At 34.6% G+C, this 22,355-nt stretch overlaps 3 protein-coding genes across 3 annotated transcripts; all 3 read right to left on the bottom strand.

Moving 5' to 3' along the window:
* Positions 1 to 251: 251 nt before the first annotated feature.
* On the bottom strand, positions 252 to 1,070 carry LOC133873344 (uncharacterized). The gene has a single exon (XM_062311062.1). It carries the CDS (start codon positions 1,068 to 1,070, stop codon positions 252 to 254), a length of 819 nt encoding a protein of 272 aa, XP_062167046.1.
* Positions 1,071 to 7,958: 6,888 nt separating this feature from the next.
* Positions 7,959 to 10,041, bottom strand: LOC133872269 (protein SODIUM POTASSIUM ROOT DEFECTIVE 1-like). The gene is made up of 3 exons (XM_062309745.1): positions 9,308 to 10,041; positions 8,883 to 8,958; positions 7,959 to 8,381 (listed from the first exon to the last, which is right to left on the bottom strand). Exons 1-3 carry the CDS (start codon positions 9,890 to 9,892, stop codon positions 8,203 to 8,205), a joined length of 840 nt encoding a protein of 279 aa, XP_062165729.1. The 5' UTR covers positions 9,893 to 10,041; the 3' UTR covers positions 7,959 to 8,202.
* Positions 10,042 to 17,070: 7,029 nt separating this feature from the next.
* LOC133872958 (UDP-glucuronic acid decarboxylase 1) lies at positions 17,071 to 21,687 on the bottom strand. The gene is made up of 7 exons (XM_062310646.1): positions 20,715 to 21,687; positions 20,480 to 20,624; positions 20,267 to 20,346; positions 19,300 to 19,383; positions 19,100 to 19,174; positions 18,449 to 18,541; positions 17,071 to 17,671 (listed from the first exon to the last, which is right to left on the bottom strand). Exons 1-7 carry the CDS (start codon positions 21,375 to 21,377, stop codon positions 17,465 to 17,467), a joined length of 1,347 nt encoding a protein of 448 aa, XP_062166630.1. The 5' UTR covers positions 21,378 to 21,687; the 3' UTR covers positions 17,071 to 17,464.
* Between the last annotated feature and the right edge of the window lie 668 nt (positions 21,688 to 22,355).

Here is a 22,355-nt window from a genome sequence, read left to right as displayed (position 1 = left end):
TCTTTTCAATTTTCAACTTCTTTCAACCCCACTCCCCCTCCGACTGCTCTATTATCGGTTTGCATGTAATTGGTCAAATGCATCTTAATAACAGATTTGAAACAAATAATCAGTAACTGAATATAACACTAAACCTCACAAATAAATACTCGATAAGAAAAAGAAAACAAATGAAATAACAAATCTTAAAACAAGAAATAATATGAAATAATTAATAGACACAACATTGATGAATCTTAAAACAAGAAAAACTAAAGATCAATAGCTCCATTAGGATCTAATTGTTTGCATAAAGCTAAATAAGTAAGATAAAGCACTCGGTCTTTTGCTCCCGTCCTGTGATTCTTAGTGTGCTTGCAAAAATACTTCAATTCCGAGAGTTTGCAACACCCGAGCATCTGTCCCAGAAGCAAGAACAGCCAATTGATCGATCTCTTCTTTGAAACAGCCGGCCTCACGTAATTGTTCTGATCACAAAATTCGCAATTGGGGAGACTAGGATTCATCCAAATTGCCGGTGCCCGGTCGTGCATGCCGCACTTGTTCTTCGACACAAAACACGCAACCTCCATGAACTTTTGCCGCAAATCATATTCGACCTCGTACTGTTTGTCACACCGTTTGCAATAAAGGTTGCCACTAATCACGTTTATCCCTTTCGACAATAGATAATCAAGACTATGCACAGTAGCACGCCGCGTCGTAGCCCATGGATACGGTGCCGATACCGCTTCAGATTTCCCTTGTTTAAGAGCCTGTATGGAAGGTTTGCGGCCGGCACGACCTCGGCAAGGTATCGGAGCAGTCTCGAGGTTTGTTGATGGCGGTTGCAGTGGTGGTGCCGCAAAAAATATTGGTTCTTGTGGTGATAAAGGCAAGGGCGGGAGCGGCAGCGCTGTGGTTGTAAATGTGGGTTGAAGCGGCGCAAGCGGTGATATTTCTGATGATAGATAGGAGTGAAACTGGTTTAATGGTACCGTTGCCGGTGACCTAGCTCCGATCGAGAGAGAAAGGGTAAGCAGATCCTCATGATCATCGTTTTCACCGTTAAAAGAGAAAGAAGTATTCATAGTAAGAGAGAAAGAGAAAGATATAGAAAGAATTAATAAGGTAAAGAAAAACAAAGGATCGAAAACAAGGTTTAGGAGAAAGTCTAAAGGAAAAATCAAGGAAGACAACTCTTTGAAATAATACAGACTGATCGAGAGAGTCGCGTGTATATACACCGGCCGGTGGGTGTAGAAGTCTAATGAGAATACAATTCTTACTAGCTTGAAATTTCGAAATGTAAGTGCATGATTATCGTTAATGGTGGTCGTGGAATTCGGAGGTGGGAAATAATTAAGGTGAGAAAGTTGTGAGATGATGTGGGATTCGATCAATTTTTTTTTTTTTGAATCATTTTTTAGGTTTAGATGATATATATTAAATATTTTCAATTTTCATGCAGTATTATTCAAATAAAGGAAAAAAAAATTGAGCGAAAACGTTTCTGTACGTAATCCAATCTATAAAATTATTATATATTATTTGAATTAAATCACATATTTTTTAAAAATTAAATTAAAAAAAAAAATTTGAACACAATTTAGTAGAAAATTCTATCCCGACCTGCTAGTCCCACCAGAACCATTTAACCCCCAAGCCCCAAAATATTTTCCAACATTTTTTTTTAGACTCCTATAATTTTTTAAGTATCAAATTTTTACCCCTTTAATTTTTTGTTTTTTAAAAAAATTTTGTCCCCCCGCATTTAAAATTCTAATTCTAATTCTTCATCCCATGCATGCTTTATACGTGCATTTTTGAATTTTCTGTTGATAGGCTTATACCTCGATCGAAACGTTTTGGATTGAGGTCAGGGTCAGGGCTTGGGCCTGCCCGATTCTGAAACCTTTATCCGTTAAAAAGGGTGACAAAACGTTTCTATCCTAAATAGTATTTATTTATTTCCCCTCCTGATGGATAACGATAGGAGGAGCACAAGGCAAGCCCAATAAGGTTGGAGCCCAAAATTAAATTTAATATTCAAACTTTTTTTTGTTTGACTTTAATATATAATTTATTTTTATAAATTCTCTCTTTTCTTTTTTTTTGGGTGAATAATCCATGAATATTCTCACACGTAATGGATGGAAAGCAGAACATGTCCATTCTCCCGGATGCAGGCCAGCATTAGGTCTCCATATATAGGTCCTGTAAAAAGAAGAATTCAGAGTTGTTTAGATCTCTTTATTGGTAGAAATATAGTCGATCGGGTTATATATGCTAAGATAAAATTAAATATTTATCATGTTAAAGCTTATCTTTTTATAATTTATTTAGCATTCTAGTTCTTTATTTTATTTTATTTTATTTTTAATAATATTAATTTTTATCGAATACACTTCAATCACCTAGGGGCATAGCGTTCTGTAAAAATAATACCACAAATATAATTTGAGGTTTCTTCAACTCAAACTCTATCTATAATACACAAAATAGCCTCTTTGACTATAATATGAACAGCTAAATTCACATTCCGTTTGACATGTTCAATTCTCCAAAATCTTATCTGACCATCTCATCTTTGATGCCATTCACAATGTATCTAAACTTGCTCCAATTGCTTTTCTTTTCTTTTTAGAACTATCAATTTATATATTGAGTGAATTACATTGGTTGTTCCCGATAATTCCGAATAGACTATGTAGCCACGTGTCAAACCAAACGTGGTGGAGACGATGCTTTGCAACCAATTGGGAAAGTGAATGTGCTACTACATTGCACTCTCGTCTCACATAATTTACACTCCATCTATGAAAACTCGACAGTAGATCCCGGGCCTCCTCCATGAAATTGTTGTATTTGCTCGACCAACCCTCCTCTTTACGTAAAGCTGAGACAATCTCCAGGGCATCTCCTTCCATAATGATCGACCGGTTGCCCAGCTCCGTGCAGAACTCCACTCCTCTTCTTGCTGTATACGCTTCAGTAATAGCTGGGTTTGAAATATATGGTTAAGTGGTGCACATGGCCGCACAGACCTGCCCCAAGTGATCTCGCACTATTGGCCCCACTCCATGAGGTTTTGTCGCCCATCAATAACGGCATCCTAGTTCCGCTTGAGAGAACCAAGGGGTGGTGGAGCCCCACTAGTTGTTGCCTATTGTTTTAACTGCATTTACAATACGTAGAGCGTCCTTTTCCAAAATGATATAAACAAATTCTGTATTTGGGATTGTGATTTCGTAGATAAAAAGTGCGATTTTAAACTAAATTGTAGAAAATGAACTGTTTGTAAATTGCGTTTTAAAAAAATTGTTATTTGAAAAACGCAGAAAACTGTTTTTTTAAATCATAAGCAATGAAGTGTTTTTTTGAAAACACAATTATAAAAACTAACCTGCAATTTTGCCAAACGCTTAAAAATTATGTTTTTAAAAATTATGTTTTTAAAAATTATGTTTTGAAATTGCAAATTTTATAATCACTATTTTTAAATTATACTTTTTTAAATCGCAAACCTAAACAGACCCAAAGTCCATCTCATCACATAGCACAACAGCATAGAAAGCTGCCAAAGCTTCAACAACCATAGGAGCGACAATAAAATTCTTCGTGGTACTTCTTGCAGCTACAACAATAGCCTCAAAATCATGTACAACAATTCCAAACTCAGTACGCTCATTCTTTGTTATCCACAGCTACATTCCAATTTATTTTATACATACCTGTGGGGGGTGGCTGCCATAATAAGGGAGAGTCAGTAGATGTAGAACTGTCGGCAGCCAAATCAGAGACAATCGCTCTTCGAAAGTTATCAAGAGACAGACTTGCTTCTTGGAACACTTGTTGAGGATGAATGAACGCTTCTTCATGCACTACCCTATTTCTACGGAACCAAATTTTTCAAGCCACAACCACGATTAGCTCTAGATCCATCATATCACATTGCTCCATACAGAACTCAGACAAATTAATGACAGTATCCGTACCTTTTTGAAACTTTTTGGGACCGTAGCCCCATACATATTGACCCGAATGGCAATTTCAAAAACTATGCTTCAAAGTTTCTGCTTCCCTTGTACAAAGTGGACAAATGTCAACTAAGACCACACCGCGTCTTAGTATATTCGATTTGGTGGGAAGAAGATCATTACACTCTCTCCACATAAACATTTTACTTGCATTAAAGATTTTAGGATTCCAGATGGTCTTCCAAATAAAATTTCCTTCACTTGTTGAGAACTTCCACTATATACATTGCTTGTAAATCCTCCTCCATATGGTATGCACTACAAACTGAGAAATCCTCACTCAAAGTACCGTGCCAAATGAGGGAGTCCTTTGCCTGCAAAGGACTTAACGAAATTTGGCATATAATAGGAGTCTATAAGTAAGCATGCATGTACCCTTTTTTGTTTTTGTTTTTTTTTTTTTGAATAAATAGCAATTTTTATTGAATAAACATCAATCACCTAGGGGCAAAACTCTCATTGGATACAATCTCATAAATACAATTTGAAATGTTTTTTAACTCAAACTTTATCTATGACACACAAAATAACCTTTTGGTTATGGTATGAGTAGATTCGCATTTCGCTTAACATGTTCGATCTTGGATTTCATCCAACCAAAGTTGCTTCAATTATTACTTGTTTTTTTAACCACATCTCCCTAAAAAATTATATCATTAAAGTTCGTCTCTTTACATACCTCTATGTCATGAAAAGATGCCAATACTTCAGCCACAACAGGTTCAACTAAAAAGTTCCTGGTAGTGCTACGTGCAACCAAAACAAAACTCTCATGATCCCATACAACAATACCAAACCCGTCATCAACTCTGGGTATAGTTTATCTAAAAATAAATAAAAAAAACTCTAGGTATAGTTTGGTGAGACGTTGTCTTATATATGATAGAAAAATGCTACAAATGATTTCGTTGTTTATTCACCATATATTTTTGTACAGTTTTTTTACAAATTAATTATTAAATTTGTAAAACCTACATATAAATCTTACAAATTTAACAATTCACGTACTTTAGTTTTTATTTCTTTTTAATATTTGAGTTTGGAAAAAAAAATTAATAAAAAAAAAAAAAAGATGTGGGTTATTTTTGGAAACATAGTTTATTCCTAAAGGGGATATGTTATTCATACATCATCACATTATGCTACATCAATCTTACACTAAGGGTCCGTTTGGGTTTGCGATTTCAAAAAGTGCGATTTAAAATAACGATTTTAAAATGTGCGATTTGAAAAAAGTGATTTTTAAAAACGCAGTTAAGCGTTTGGCAAAATCACAGTTTAGCCTTTAAAATCGCGAATTTACCTTTTAAAATTCTGCGTTTTCAAAAAAGCACCATCTTATCTGCGATTTGAAAAAGCAGATTTTCTGCGTTTTCAAATCGCAATTTTTAAAAACGCAGTTCCCAAACAATCTATGTTCTGCGATTTGGTTTAAAATCGCACTTATTGTCTACGAAATCGCAATCCCAAACGCACCCTAAAATACATTGGATGAGGGACCCATATATATGAGACCTACATGCATGGATCCCACACTATTTGATTAATGTTATATACCACATTATTATCTCATTACCATCTCACTATATTAATGTGATATTATGAATTCACCCAAGCCACCATGTTTTCCCCAAATTTTTTAAAAAATATTATTATAATTCTTTGAAAATTAAAATTTTACCCCCAAAATTATTTTATTTTTCAGTTTTGTCTCCCAAATTCTAAATGATAGCTTCACCTTGGGCCTTAAATCAACCCTTGTTAATAATAATAATAAAAAATTAAAAAAATTAAAAATCCACTAATAATTCGACAATACCGCATTAGCATAGCATTATAGCAAAATAATTATGAGCTAATTGTGTGAAATATATGGCCAATTAATATTTGAAATATAAAAATACCATTTCTCTTCTTAAATACGTTCTTTTAGGATACGGGGACAAAGTTCCGAGCAATGATAGGCAGGGGCAAACCAGCCGGCCCCTGCTTGGCCCTTTTCATTTAAATGAAATTTATTGAATCAAAAGCAACTTCTGATATCACATCAAAAAGAGCTTTTGATTAAATAAATTATTTTTTTATTAAAAAAGTCGGCTAAAAGACTGTAAAAAGTCCTCCAAGTATCATTTTCCCAAAGTTCCTGGAGAGCTAGCTGGCTTGAAATGAAATTGGAAGGGCCGTCAATAAAACATTAATAATTTAATATGTTTTTTTTGCCCCCATACCTTAATACTGCCCTCTGAACTTGTCATCTTACCAGTACAATAATTTTGCCAATTATTTAGTACCATGTGCTATCTATGTATGAGTCACCATCAATTCATGGGTGCCATGCCCACATTGCCCAGGTTTTAATTATATATCAACTAAAATGGGGACCATGATGACCATTGGACCATAAAGTAACTTTTACCGCTGGGTCGCGAAGACCAAATTCATAGTAAAAAAAATTAAAAATAAAAGAAAAAGTGGCAAATCCGGGGCTTATCTTTTGTGTTTTTGCGTCTGAAAAATTATATGCTTTGGTGAAAAGGTCTACCATTTTGCTAAAAGGCAATGAAATGGGGCGGCCCAAAAGGCATGCAGGTGGATGCGAGGGAACCAATTACTGCCATCGGGGGTGCCCATTAGAGGGTTTAATCAATTGGGCTGACGGGTACAGCTACACTAAGCTTAATTATATTAAAATAAAATAAAAGTTGAGTATTTAAAACTATTTATTTAAAATATATAATTTTCATATATATATTTTTAGTTCGGTAATCTATATCAATTTAATAAAGTGAACTGAAAAAATTTCATCTAACTGGGTGTGTTTGGCCACACACTCTTCACTTTTTTTTCTTTTTTTTTTTTAAATTTTTTTTTTTTCAAATAAAACGTCAACTCTTTATTTATTTTTATTTTTTTTCTCTTATTACCAAACAAGTTTTTAAACTTTGAATAACCTTTATTGTTATTATTATTTTTTAATAGAAAGCAAAGCCTTGCTTTGATTGCTTTCTCATGAAGCCATGAAGGACTATGACGTTGTCTAGCACTCTGACCGCCTTCAAATGCAAGTTCGAATGTACGAAGTACAAGGTTTTGCTAGAGGGCTAAAAAGAAAAAATTGCTTATCCTTTCAAACTACAAGGAGTATAGATTACATTAACATATCTACCAAATTATTCAAAGTTGTCAATGTCTTAAAAAAAGTAGAGAAAAATAAAAAATAAAAAAAACCTAAAATGGCTCCAAATCACTCTCAACACCTGCAGCGGCTAGGGTGTTCCGGCCACCCTCTTTGAGTTTCGAGAGTTGCTGAGCCACTCTAAACACTTGAGGGTAGCTCTACAACCCCTAGGGGTGGTTCGACGATCACTCCTTCTTATTTTTTTTTTTCCTTCTATTTTTATTAAAAAAATAGTTTTTTTAAAAAAAAATTATTAGGGTATTTTTATCTTATTAAAAAAAATGTTATGGTCATTTTTGTCTCTTTGTTGGCTTTGGATGATATTGACAATTTTTTACAGTTGAATAGGACATTGCCAATCAAGTGGATCTTTTAAAAAATAAAAAATGTAATTTGTTAAAAAAATAAAAAAGATTGCCAGGAAGCATTGTTTCCATATAATGCTCACCACTTCCCTAAACAGACTACCAAGATGGTAGTTAAAGGCACAAAATATGTTGTTGGGAAGCGCAAAGGTGGTAGAAAAATGCTACACTTTTCATAATATTTTTTTCAAATTTGCTCATCAATAATGTGTCACAATTTTATAACATGATGATACATTTTGAAAATAATAAATTACATAAAATTGTGACATATTATTTAAAAAATAAATTTGGAACAAATTTTTTAAAAAGCTTATCATTTCTCCATAGGTATACCATTGACCATTGTTATGGCAAAACCATGGGAAATTGGATGGGACATTAACGGGCCATAGCTAAGCATACTTTTTGCTTTGATTAGAATGCCAAAAAGACCCCATTCGTTTCTTACAAACAGAAAGTACAAACTCTTATAGCATAGCTGGAAAAAGAGAACCCAAATGGCCTCTGCTGTACTTTTAATTACTTCATTCTAATTAAGACTGGCATTTACACTAAATTACAACTATTTGTTTAATTTGATGCGTGCACAACCAACAGAGCAGAAATTTGCAGATTTTCTCATTAGCCAACTCTTTCTTTATTTCTTGATTTCTACCTTACCAGACCCAACAGATGGGGTTGTAGTTGATGAAATTGTAGTTGGCCAAAATTGTGCATTCTTCACCTTTGACACACTTGCCAGGACACCTAACGGGGTCACATCTCCAATAATTGTTACCTTTTTCGCTGCAAAGTCTATGTTAAAGGACGTGACTCCTGCGCACATAATCATCAGCAACGTACATGCAGTTAGAGTTTTTCTTTTAGTAATGGAGGTAGAGCAATTGTGATTGGATTTTTTTACTCATTATCAGTTTAAGAACAATTGGTCTACAGCAGAAAAGAGGCTTTGAAGTAAATCTTAACCTACCCATAGAGGGAGATTTGTGGGAAAGAAAAGCTACACTTTTAATTTTTTTTTCTCCCAAAGTTAATTTTCAAGTGATGTATCATAATATTTCTCTCGAGAAAAAGGGTAGCAGTAAAAATTCGGGCCAACAGATTGAGATTTCTAACAATTTTTCTTAACAATAAATGTGAGAGCTTCAACAAAATCCACTTATCCGAACAGATCTCTGATAATTCACCCACTTGGTAGGTGGCCGGAATTCATTGAAACTCTCAATATAAACAGCAAATTGCTGGACATCCGATCCCAAGTTGATGGCTTGTAGTTTAAAGATCCTAAAAAGTAACGGTAGAAAGGCAGGTGCATACCTTCCATTCTAGATAGATGCTTCCTCAGCTTTCCTTCGCATCCTTTGCAGTGCAGTGACACCCTCAAGACCACAACCTGCGAGAAATTTCATTAATCTCACCAACCACCACTGAACACCGTACACTATTCTAGATAGATGTTTCCTCACTTTTACTCCACGTAAAATTGGCTTCTACTTTCAAATTTCAATCATATATACCAACTCTTTTGAAGAATTTGAGAATTGGTCAATCATTTCGTCATCTAAAGCGGCTTTGTTAAACTCAAATCCGACATCTAATAACCCCACATCGTGGGTTGTGTAGATTGAACTGACCAATTCCAAATAAATCTCATAATTTATTGAGCAATAACATATGTAAAACAAAAACTTTAAGAATATTAGTAGACATAGGAATGAATGAAAGAGAGATTGTGAAGGAACCTGTTTAGACGAAGGGGGTTTGGGAGCAGTAGTTGATTCATCTTGATTTACAGGTTGAGTCGTCTTTTCTTCGACCGGAACCAATGACAAAACGGGGTCGTAATCCGACAAACCGTCGAAGTAGGCGGTGTCGCTTAACAAATATCTAGTGGAGCCAGGAGGAGTGATTAAATCAGTCTGTTTAGCCTCACTTTTCCTTATGATATCAGTTGGCGGTTGAGAAGAGTTGTTGTTGATGATAAAATGATGATCAGTTGGCGTAGCTACGCTCTTCTTCTTTTGATCAGTGCTTGGCCTGGAAGAACTTTTCTTGTTTTGGTCGCTTTGCTTTGAGGAAGAGCTTTTTTTCTTGGTCTTTTGGTGGAGGTGATGGTAAGGTTTGGGATTGATGGGTGGTTGAGAAGAGCAAGGGGCGGAGAGAGCTGATCTAGTGCTCCTTCTTGCATCTCTGATGATGGGGTTGTGGCGGTCGATGGCCCGGCCGCCGAGTTGAATACTGGATGAAGAGGAGCAGGATGCTTGTTCCATGCTTTGACATATGGCTGTTGCTGCTTGGGATGCGCAGAAGATATCTATGCCTTTCATCTTTGGATATAATGATGACAGGAGAGGAAAACAAGTGGCTTACAGAATCTGCGTATGATTGAGAGAGAGAGAGAGAGACAACCTCTACGCAAAGTTGGTCACTCTGCATTCATACAAAAAAAAAAGGTTGGTTCTTCTGCTTTAAAGCTTGCTTGAGCTCTCAGAGAGAGAGAGAGAGATGAAAGTTTATCGAACGATAGAATTTTCCTTTTTGAGATGAAAAGGAAATTTATTTAAGAAAACATAAAAAAATATACGTTAAAAAACACGGGTCAATTTTATATATCGACTGAAATAAAAGAATATTTTACCGGCCAACTCAATTAGGAGGAAATTCTATCCTTTATGAAATAAGGGTAGAGTGGTAATTTAATATGGTATTAAAGTCAATGGTTTTAAATTTGAACTTTAATTCTGATATTTACCTTTCATTTCAATTAAATATTTTACGTGTTAAATCTTATATATTAAAACATAATTTTAAACCTACAAATAAAAAAAAATATTAAAATATTAATTAAATAATTAAATTTACCTCTTCCTCCTCCCTAAACTTTTAAGAAAAATATCAGATTTAACGGTCAAATGACTTGTGCATTATTGCTCCAGTCTTTTGTGATGACGATTACGTGTGATGGTTTCCATACTTGATGAGAATGGAATTGGATTAAATGGTTAAAAAAATTAAAATGGAGGAGATCTCTGTAATTTTTCGACAATTGAGATTTAACTCTTCTCTCTTTCTTTTCTTTGGGGGACAAAAAAGATGTGTCGTTTATGAGATGCAACCGACACTTCCGTGGTTCTAATGACTGAAAATGATGTACTTCGAGTGACTTGTTTCTATCGTGCTTGTGTTTTTGGTGGGATTAGTTGACATTTCAACTGTAATATCTATCATTCTTGAATCTTGAGGCCTACCAAAGAAAAAAGAAAGATATATATATATTGAGAAAATTAGGATCATACGCTCATTTAATTAAACCTAACAGAAGTACCATGGCTTCTCCCAAAAGATCCATGGAAAAGAGTCACTTTAATTTATTGTCTGAAACCTACTAGATCAGGATTTGTAATTCTTAAATTTGTAACCGTTATTTTGAAATTGATGGTTTTGATTTTGTCACATCACATTATCTATTCTGAACCACTTCGGCCATTCACATATGAGGGTGGCCGGTCTGCTGCCTAAAAGCTTTAAAGACTGCCTGACTAGTCCCTCAATCGCCCATCAGTTAAAAAAGGATTCTATTTCCCTGAATACTTAAAAAAAAAAAGAAGCATTAATTCATATATTAGCTTATTGATAAATGCGGATTATAATACGTACTCCTTAGCCGATAAAAATCTCTCTATTGGATTCATTAAGTAGACAAGGATCTTCTCCATTTCAAATGAAATGAAGATAGAACTATTTAATGATCAATTTCTAATTTTATTGTATCTAATGGTATAAATAATGTCACATTAATTAAATTTTTTGAATGGCGTGCCAACATATTTAGCACGTAACATAATCTACCTTAAATTCTAACTAAGGGTGGCTACCGGTTAAATTGGTATCAGTGGAGTATTTTCAAATTTCAAACTGAAATAGTCGGTTAAATCAGTTAATTCATCGATTTTTTTTTTTTTTTTTCCGATAAACACTACTTTCGAAATTTTCGGTTAAAATGGTTAATTCGGTATATAGTCAATCAATTAACCAACAATTTTTTTTTTTTTTAATACCAATCCGACCTGACTTCGGTATAAATATTTTATTTTGAATTTCAATTATTTTGAGAGGCAATAGGCGATTCGATGACGGTCGATGAACGACAATCAACTATTTTATCCACCCTTAATTCTAACCATAAAATAAATAATCTCAATTTTACTTTTAAGTTGAGAAGGATCTTCTTCCTTCTTCATTTCACTGGTGCTGGCCCTACTAAATTTAATTGGAAAGTGTGTTGGTTTTCGATATACTAAAGACATGTATTGATGACTTCTTTTAAAGCGTGCCTTGGTTTTGTATTTTGCAAGATAAGCAAAAGGTAGCAGGGTAATAAATACTTAATTTGATAATGACAATGAAATTAGTATTTAAGATATAACAGCATGCGGTACTGTCTTCGCGTGAAATCCCCCGTGACATCTCCATGTGGTGTCAGTTGGGAAATGCCCTGCAAATTAACATTTACTTATTTATTTATTTAATTATCTGTCCAAAAATTTTAATATTTGAACAGAAACATTAGGGTCAGATGAGACAGAGTAACGGCTATACAACTAGCAACAGCTTCATGTGCTATATATTGTGCTAACCTTTTATTGGAATGCTATTACGTACACTTCCAACAATGTCTTGTTTTTTGCAATAATTTTCAACTCCTTAAATATGTCTTTATAACTTAATTATGTTTTGTAAGGAAGCAAGTCAATAAACAAATATGAGTTAAAAAAATAAAATAAAATAGTCTATTAAACTCACATCTGGCTTTATAATAGAATTACATGCTTTAAAGACAGATGTCAGTAATTAAAAGAATTTCTTCAACTCAGTTTAATGGACCGACTCTATTTGTTAATGTGTTTTGAAGGGTATTTTTTTGTTTTGAGCAATGCTACTCTTCACATTTATTTATCACACATAATGCACACCAGCTAGCGTGACGGCGTGTTTTAAGTGGTTTTTCATATCGACATCTAAAACATGGCTGATGTTTGTTAGTGCAATAGCTTGCACGCTAGCGCGCTTGTTCGTTAGCACAACGGCTTTTGACCCTCCACACTAACACAATCGTACATTTTCTTGGAAAAAAAAAAAAAAAAAAGGTGAACTTACGGAACATCATATGTTGTGAAACAAATCTACTCTTCACACCTATTTCACATCGGCTGACATAGCGGCGTGTTTTAAGTATTTTTTATGTCAGTCACTTAAAACACGCCACATCAACCAGTATGAAATTCATATGATAAATAGGTGTGAAGAGTAACGTTACTCTTTGTTTTGATGTGACATAAATAAAAAAAATAAAAATAAAAAATAAAAAATCTTTTTGTTTTTTTTATGTATTTAGGAATGTCTTGCGTTTAGATTATTTGTTAATATTTTTATTTTTATTTTAAGAAGAAAAAACAAGAGGCAGAAGTTTTTTTTTTTTTTTTTTCTACCCGTTGAAGTATATCTGGCATGTATTGAAAATTTGAATCCCCCACAATTAATATCAACTCCCGTGGTGGTTGCAATGGATTAAAATTATGTGGTCCAACTATATCTTTGCATGTATTCGTAGTTGGAAAGAAAGAAGAGCAAGGAATCAAAGAAAAAGGGCCAAACTTTCTTAATATTTTTCTTTCCCCCCACCCCCACAAAAATTGAAACAATTAAAGAATATAACAAAAGGCTTGTACAGGGAGAATTATCATGCAACATAATTTAGATTGTAAAGGAACAAATGGAAATCACTTGGAACATAAGTTGTTCATGTGGATAGACGAGACACAAAGCCACTTTCTTTCTCCCTCACAAGCTTATGGAATCAGATGCTTCCATGGCTTTCTTTCTTTCTTCTTCTCTTCTTTAATTTCCCTTCAGAAGATTCCTTATGCATTCAATAACCCTAAATTTGGAGGGGGGCTTTTGGTAGTGGAAGAATAAGGAGGGGTCCCTGGCCTTTTCTCTCACCATAAATTTTTGCTCTCTTTTTTCTTTCCATATTCTTCTTCTATTCCCTTCCTTTGCATCTTTTATAAAGCACTATGCCAAAGATGCCCGTTCCCTTCTAATAATCTCATAAAATATCCCAAAAATTATTTTTGTGTTTTAAAGAAGCGTTTTGCAATTAAACAATTTAAACCCATAAACTTCTAAAACTCTCAATTTAATATATCAATCTTTCAATTTTATTCAATTTCATATCTCCATTAGGATTTTCTATTAAATCCTGTCAAAAAAAATTTCACAATTCCCCCTTTTTTTTTTCTTCTAAAAAAGTATAATTTTTTTTTTATCAAAGATTCGGCATGGGTTCTTTTGCAAATTCCGTTAATTTTTAATCAATGCCTAAATCCTTCCAATTTTTTTCTTAAAAAAATTATGGGTATTTTGAAAATTTTGACACCCCTTCGTTAGGATTTAATTGAAAATCCGAACGAATTAGTATAAAAATAAAAAATAAAAAAAGAAGAAGAGGAGGAGGTGAAAGATTATGGGTAAGTATCAGTTCAGTTAATGTCATTTCGGTTCGGTTAACCGACAAAGTATGTTAATTCACCGACTTTATTTCGACAATCTTTAATTTCGATATTTTCGGTTAAAACGGTTAAATTAGAAAAATCAGTTAAAAGGTGATCAGTTAAGTCAGTTAAAAATCGATTAAAAGTCAGTTAATTCGGTTAAAAATTGGTTAACCTTTGAAGATTCCTCTATCTTTTCCTTAGAATCGGTTAAAAGTCGGTTATTCCTTACTTTATACTGTCAATTTAGTTAACTGAAAAAAAAAAAAAAAAAAAAAAAAAAAAAAAAAAAAAAATAACCTATACCAACTACCGAACCTAACCGAACCGACTTTTGAAATAAAAATTTATATCGACTATTGAATCAAAATAAGTCAATAAAGTCGGTAGGCGATCGATGGCGGTTCGATGACGGTCGGTAGGCGATAGTTAAATATTTTGCCTACCCCTATAAAAGATTAATATATTAAATCGAAAGATTTTAAAGTTTAAGAGAGTGAGTACAAATGATATGAAAGTTGTGAAAGATTAAATGAATAAGTTTCGTCAAAGTTTTAACCTATGTAGCCGGATTTCTTATAGAAAAAGGTTGCCCAGACAGATGGGATAAGACTTTTAGATACATTCAATTTGGTATGGTCCATTGGTCCCGACTCCCGAGCCCGGTGTGCTATTAAAAAAGGTTGCCAAGATAGATGGGCTTAGACTTTTGCGTTGTATTTGCTAAAAACAGTGATAGGTTATCCAAAGGAATCAGGTTGCGTAATGGAAACTAGGTGGAAGAATGTTAAGATCAAAGCTGAATTAGCCAAACATGCCATCTTTTCCAAAAGAGTAGTACTCATGCATAGCCTAGGTGGTTGTTATTAATGTTAGATATTAAGATTTAAGGTCTGTTCGGATATGTGATTTTAAACTTGTAATTTAAAAATAGCAATTTTTAAAAATGTAGTTAACTTTTAAATTTTTATGATTTTAAAAACGTAGTCCATTATCTACAATTTGAAAATGTAAATTTTTTGACGTTTTCAACTCTGAATTATTTAAAATTGTACATTTAGTTTTGCAAAATCGTAGTGTCAAACGAACTGGTAAACCGAGACAGGTGGAAGAATAAAAGGGGAGAGAGAAAAGCAAAGCATAAAGACTCCCTATCTCCCTCTATTTTGTTTGATTGAAAGGAGAAAAGAATAGGAGAAGCAATGAGGTCTCTATCTAAAGCCCATCATCTTACACGTGTCCAAAATATGAAAACATTAGAGAAGACAAATGATCCTCTCAAATTATTTGTTCGAATTTAAGAAAATTTTGACATGTGATTGTGAGAGACCTCTTAAAAAAACCCACTTGACCAAATAATATTTGGGCTGCCCAATCACTCATCCGGTCATGTGGGTTTCATAAGTGGTCTCTTACAATAACATGCTCGAAATTCGAATTCTCTCAAATTTGGACAAACAATTTGAGAGGATTTTGATCCGATAAAGAGAGCTTTCAAGATTGACTATTAAAATGATCTGCCCACTCCTAATTTACAAGATTCTTGCTTTACCCTTCTTTTTCTCCTTTCTCCTTTTCCATATCTTTTACTAGGAAAAACAAGTATGTCACTTTCTTTACCTTATCTCTTTCTTCTTCTTCGTCTTCTTCTTTTTTAACTTACACCTACCACTCTTTATAATTTGTTAGCATTTGTCAAAATGTGATTAAAGCCACGTCAATCACTAAAAAAAAAAAAAAATTAATATCCTCCATTCACATGCTAACACGTACGAAAAATATTGTTGGTGTAGCATTTTTCTTTCTCCGTGTGTATTAACTTTCTTAACGCTACAAACATAATATAACAATATTGACATTTGGAACGAGTAATGCTACATGTCATACCCATGTCCCTCTTGTGTCCCTCTAAAAATGAGGTGGCTTTTAAAATCACCATTGAGCTTGTGATTGATCAAAATTGAATTTTGATCACATGGTAATTTTAAAAGCCACATCATTTTTAGAGGGACACAAGAGGGACATGGGTATGACGTTTAGAATTACTCCATTTTGGAACTAAATCCAAACCAATCAAGTTTTACAACAACCCCCTCCCTCCCTCCCTCCCACTAGCCAAGCTACTCTAGACGAAAGCTAGCCATTTAAGGATGAAATCGTCAAGATTTTGTTTTGATGAATCTAATGGCGTACATTATGTTATATTATTTAAAAATATAAATAACGTGACAATATATTCATTATGCAATAATATATACACCATTAAATTTATAAAATCTAATGAGCTGTTAATAGCCCATTAAGATCCATTTTTTTTTTTTTATCATTAATTGATTTGCTAAATAATGTACACATTTTTCATTTTTTGTTATTCTTTTAAAAAAAATTAAATTATCGTTGGATTTATGGACTGCACAGCTACTTCTTAAAGGTTCATTTCAACTTAGGTAATTTAGATATTCATTTCAGCTTGAATGATTACCTACCTTACTAGCGTAGACCTGCCTGTCTCAGCCCAATCACGTAAGAGTGCTGTCTATCAAGTAATCAGCGAACGTATGGGCCGAACTGACTCCACCGGGGCCCATAGTCCCACTACTACGACAGAGAGATTATAGACCGAAATTGTTCACTACTGCACCAAACTGACCCAAATAAAACCCATACTTCCAACTCCCCCCCCCCCCCCCCCCAAAAAAAAGTGTAACTTTCCTTTATAGTTTCATTAGTCTTGTAATCTCTTCTTAAAGTTCAAAAAATTTCAATTCAGTATGAAAAAATTTATAATCTCACTCCTTAAGAATTTTTCATTAAATCCTAAAGGTAAGAAATTCTTAAAACACCCTAATTTTTTTAAAAAATAAATAATTGTATTTTAAGAATAATTTTATAAAACTTACAAAGAGCATTATAACGGGGATGAAATTGTAAAAAATTAAAAGTCTGACACATTAAATTGAGAATTTTTAAACTTTGGAGGGAAAAATTACAAAAGTAACGAAGTGAAGTTTAAAAAAATAAATAAATAATTTTTTTTTATTAAAAAAAAAAAAAACACATAATCCTACATAAGCTGCTGCTTAAGTAGTCTTTCGCCACCAAAAGTTCGATCCCACAAATGGTGGAATAAAAAAATGTGACTAAAACTTTGAAAAATGTGGGCTTTTTTTGGCTGACCAAGCACACAATGTAGAAAAAAACAAGGGGTACATCTTCCTAAAACAGTGGCACGTTGCTAGAATTTCCAGGTAACTTAAAACTAAGGGTGATAACAATGGAATGAATGAACAAGATACTGAGATGCACTTCTTCACACTATACAAGACAGTTTTTCTATATTTTCATTTAAAGACCTTTTCCTTCGTCTTCATTCAAAATACGGTTACGGAAATCACCCACCATACGCGGCAGTCCCTCTCTAAGCGATACTTTTGGCTCCCAGTTCAGCAGCTCCTTTGCTTTGCTTATATCCGGTTTCCTCATATGTGGATCATCAGCAGTATTTGGTCTGAATTCTATTGTGGCACTTGAATCAATTGTTTCTTTTACAACCTGTATGTTAAGTTAAATATCAGATTATTGATGTAACCAAAGAATCCCTCTCTCTCTCACAAGACACAGACTTGCAGAGAAAAACCACATGTATTGTTGGATCCTGTTATGAAGTCACGTTTGCATGCAGGGGAGTAGTAGTCTTTCAATTGTTATTGGTCAGTTGTTAGATGAAGCCCTATGATGTCTAGTTGTAGTCTTTTATTTAATGTTTGTTATTTCGTTTAAGTAGGGCACTAACGTGCATAGTAGTTGTCTTTCAATTGATTTTGTTAATTAAATAGATTAGGAGGAGAGTTCTATAGATCAATATCCAGCCTAGTATCTAGAGGACTTATCTCCAAAGCATTGTAGTTCTCGTAGGAGACGTTATCACCTATCTGTGAGTGATCTTCTCCAAGTCATTAGTTTTTTTTTATTTAAAGAGTTGAATGTGATAATAAAAGGGATGCAAAATTAATCTCAAACCTTGTGTTTGAAAAGGTCTAGGTTCCCTTAGAATCTAAAAGATCTATGTTCCCTCAGAATCTAAAATCTAGGTTCCCTTATAACTTAACAATCTATCAAAATAGGTAGGAAGAAAAATCTAGATCCAACTTATTTTCCTGTTGAAAGACGCGTTACAAAATCTATTACGTATTCACGTAACAGATCCCAGAAGGGAAAGAATAGAAGAATACTTCAGAAAAAAAAAAAAATCCCACATCTAAAAGCATTTTTCTGAGATCCAAACAGGACCTTATTACAAACAATAGGAAGTTTTGAAGGAAGACAAACCTCTGCAAGCTCAAGCATAGTGAACTCCCCTGGGTTACCCATATTGAAAGGCCCCACATGCTCGCTTTCCATTAATGCTACCAGTCCGTCAACCTGTCATTTAAAAACGATTTTAAGTTCCTTTCTTGCATCTTTCAACATTTCAATATGAGGCTTCTTAAGCTATGTTTTCTTAGTTTAGCTTCCTAAGCAAGTTATTTTTTACCACTTCCATATCTTCTTTACGAGAGCCTTATGTACTTGTGCCTTAAATACACACATTCACACACCCAAAGATACGCATCTGGGTATTTACATGTATTTCAAGATCCATGAAGGGTGTCTAGACTTCAAAAGGTTCTAGAAGATGGCATTAAAGACGACCTTTTTATTTGGCAGCTTCAGACAACTTATTTTGAGGCTTCGGTTTCATGCCTAATATTGAACACAAATCTCCATCAAAAAGTGAAATCATTTTTGAAATAGGCTCATGATCAATAGAAATTTTGTGCCAGCATAGAATATAAGCTGCATCCATGAGCCCAATACTACAGTTTGAAGTTCGGAGGAGAAGATGGAAAACATAAAATATATTTTAGTGCACCAGTAGAGTCCCCCAGAAAATAAGGAAATTTCAAGAGACATATACATTGATATACAAAGCTGCCATACCAAGTCAGTGACATATTGGAAGCTTCGCGTCTGTTTCCCATCACCATATACTGTCAAAGGCTCTTTGCGGATGGCCTGCAATACAAGGCTATAATAATTAGAAAACCCCATCAATGATATTCAGGAATATCTCATTTTTCTGGTAGTTGTCAAATAAACATGTAAGAACAACAAAAGATATTAGGCTGAGAGATGATAACCTGAGCAACAAAATTGCTAACAACACGTCCATCATCTAAACACATACGAGGTCCATATGTGTTAAAAATGCGAGCAATACGAACCTGTAAACAGTAAACCCCACCATCATAAGTTCCACAGGTCAATCATCTATATATAGATGTAGCAGAATGGCAGGAGTGACAACTGCATATATAGAGTTGAAACAGAATATATTACAACTAAATCATCTCTCACTTTCAATTAGCATTATTTACAACTTTGCTTAGTATAAAGGACCTGCAAAGCATTCAGATGCTACAGCAGATCCAACTTCATGCCTGGAGACATAATGGAAAGTGAATCATATAATATAGGATTTAGCAACAATTAGAAGAACTGGAAAGTGAATCACAACCTTGAGAATGTTCAAGCTTATGAATCACCGATATTAATATCATAACATAATACAGATATGTCAACACACATATTCTTGGAGTTTATCTCTGTGTCTGTGTGTGTCGGTGCAACTGCACTCATAGATTTCATAACAGTCACCAAAAGCTTCAAAACATATAATTACATCCAGAAACAGTGTCTTAAAAAGCAACAGCTATTAAGCATTGAAAGCGTGATCTTTTGTTGTTGAAGACTAAAACCAAAGTTCTGATTGATTTTTTCTTCCCTTTCTCTTTCAATTATGTTGAATATATGCGAACAAACAGATAATTAAGTTGATATTAATACATTCACTTATTAAGTATGGACACTGTCGTTCAAAATTTGGGTCCCCTGAGCCCTTGAGCGTTTTTCATAGTATTCCCATTGGGTTGTGGTGCATATGATCCAAAATGCATGTATTCTCTAATCTCTGGACTTCATACTAAGGATAATAAAGCAGATCTAGATTAACATACTAAGTAATACAACTTAACATAAGTGTTGTGCAACTTCTTAATGCCTAATCAATTTCGTTAAAATGTATACAAAAATCTCAGAATCGGTTACCTCAACACCTGCACCTCGATGATAATCCATTGTCAGGGTTTCCGCTGTCCGCTTTCCTTCATCGTAGCAGCTCCTCTCACCTAACCATTTTCAAGGTCGCATAAAAAGTTAAAAACATACCAAACAATACCAATGCGTCATAAACTAAACAACAACAACAACAACGAAGATTCATAGCTAAGACTTGGCGGCACTACTTAACTACCATCTCACCTATCGGATTCACGTTTCCCCAATAAGTCTCTTTCTGGGGATGCTCAAGTGGGTCTCCGTAAACCTCACTCGTACTCGTGAGCAAAAACCTCGCTCCAATTCTCTTGGCCAGACCCAACATATTCAGGGTACCCATCACATTAGTCTTGTAATCATGGAGTCAAGGACCTCGAAATGATTGCAAATTCAATACAATAAACCAAACCCAAACTCCTAATCATAAAAAGATTAAAACAACTGTGAAGAAATTTGAGAAGGATATGATGGTCTTGACGGGATTATACTTGTAATGAACCGGCGAGGCAGGGCAAGCCAAGTGGTAGATCTGATCCGCCTCCAGAAGAATCGGCTCGACGACGTCGTGTCGGATGAGCTCGAACCTGGGGTCCCCAAATCGGTGCACCAAGTTCTCCTTCCTACCGGTGAAGAAATTGTCAATGACGATGACATCGTCCCCTCTATCGAGAAGCTTGTCAACGAGGTGGCTGCCGACGAAACCCGCCCCACCGGTGACCACGATCCTCGATCTCCGCCGTCCGATCCCGGCTGGGACCCGCCCGACCTTGGCGTGAGTCCTTGGGTATGTGGCCGAGGCCTGGTCTTGATGGGCCAAGGAGGTGGAAAAGCGTGGGATGGAGATGGAGGAGGAGGAGGAGGAATTGGGCTCAGATGGGCCGAGGTGGGAGAGGGTAGGCTGGAGGATGAAGAATGTGGAGCCGATGAGAATGCCGACAAGGATGAAGAGAAGCCTCTGCTCTTTCAAGAGGTAGCTGAGGGATCTAGGAAGCGATCTTGGATGCTTGAAGGTTTTGGGCGAGTATGGGGGGGTTGAACTTAACCCTAAGGGGTTCTCTTCGTCTCGGCGGTGGTTCACGCTCTGCTTGTGCAACTGTTTCATGCTTGTGGGAATTTGAAGAAGCAAGAGCTGAAAGTTCAGGCAGTGAGGCAGTGGCTAAAGCCTGAAGCTGTGTTTTTCAAATTTATGATTGTCTTCTACGTTTTGAGAGAGAGAGAGAGAGAGAGAGAGGGAATGAAGATCGAAGGGGCCTCTTACTTGAATAACAGTCCACGATGTGGGTATGGCGATGGAGTGATTAGAAAGGGACTGAAGCGACTGATCACCCGCTTCGTGCAATTTATTACATAAACAACCAACCAACATATACCATTTAGCAGTTTCAAGACGACGATTTTTAGGCTCATCCAATTCAGTTTAATGGATAATACATTGTTGATTACAAAACAATATGTTTCTTACTGACCATGAATAAAATATGTCCCTTACAGTCTTACTGTCTAACTGACCATTTTAGTATGAGTGTAAAAGGTTAAAAACTACTTATCTCCTCCGGGTTTGTGATTTTTTAAAAAAATTACAAATATCAAGAGAATTTAGTTTTTAAAATTATATTTGAATTGTTTAAAAAATATGAGACAAAATTAAAAAAAAAAAAAATTGAATAAAATCTTATTAGAATTTGATATTTAAAAAATAACAAGTCACCCAAACATGCCTCACGCTATTTTAATTTTTTTTTTCAAAAAAATTACTGTTTTTAAATTTGTGAATGGTAGAAAGAAAAAAAAAAGTTTGAAAATTATATTTAAATGTTTTTAAAGAAAAGAAAACAGAATTGAAAAAACATATTTGGAAAGATGAGTTAAATTAAATAAAATTAATTATGTTTGGGTGATAATGTTTTTTTTTTTTTTTTTTGGGATAAATAGATAATGTATTCTTTGAATACAAAGAGAAGATCCCACACGACCACATCATCCATCCGACCCAACAACTGAGCAAAGCCTCGGTCGCCGCCATTCAAGACCCATGTCCAGCCCGTGTCCTAGACTCCTAGCCAACAATCAAGACAGAACC

The sequence above is a fragment of the Alnus glutinosa genome, chromosome 7 (assembly GCF_958979055.1).
Source record: "Alnus glutinosa chromosome 7, dhAlnGlut1.1, whole genome shotgun sequence".
Lineage (NCBI taxonomy): Eukaryota > Viridiplantae > Streptophyta > Magnoliopsida > Fagales > Betulaceae > Alnus > Alnus glutinosa.
Note: the sequence above shows the minus strand (reverse complement) of the source record. Positions and strands in the feature narration are given on the sequence as shown.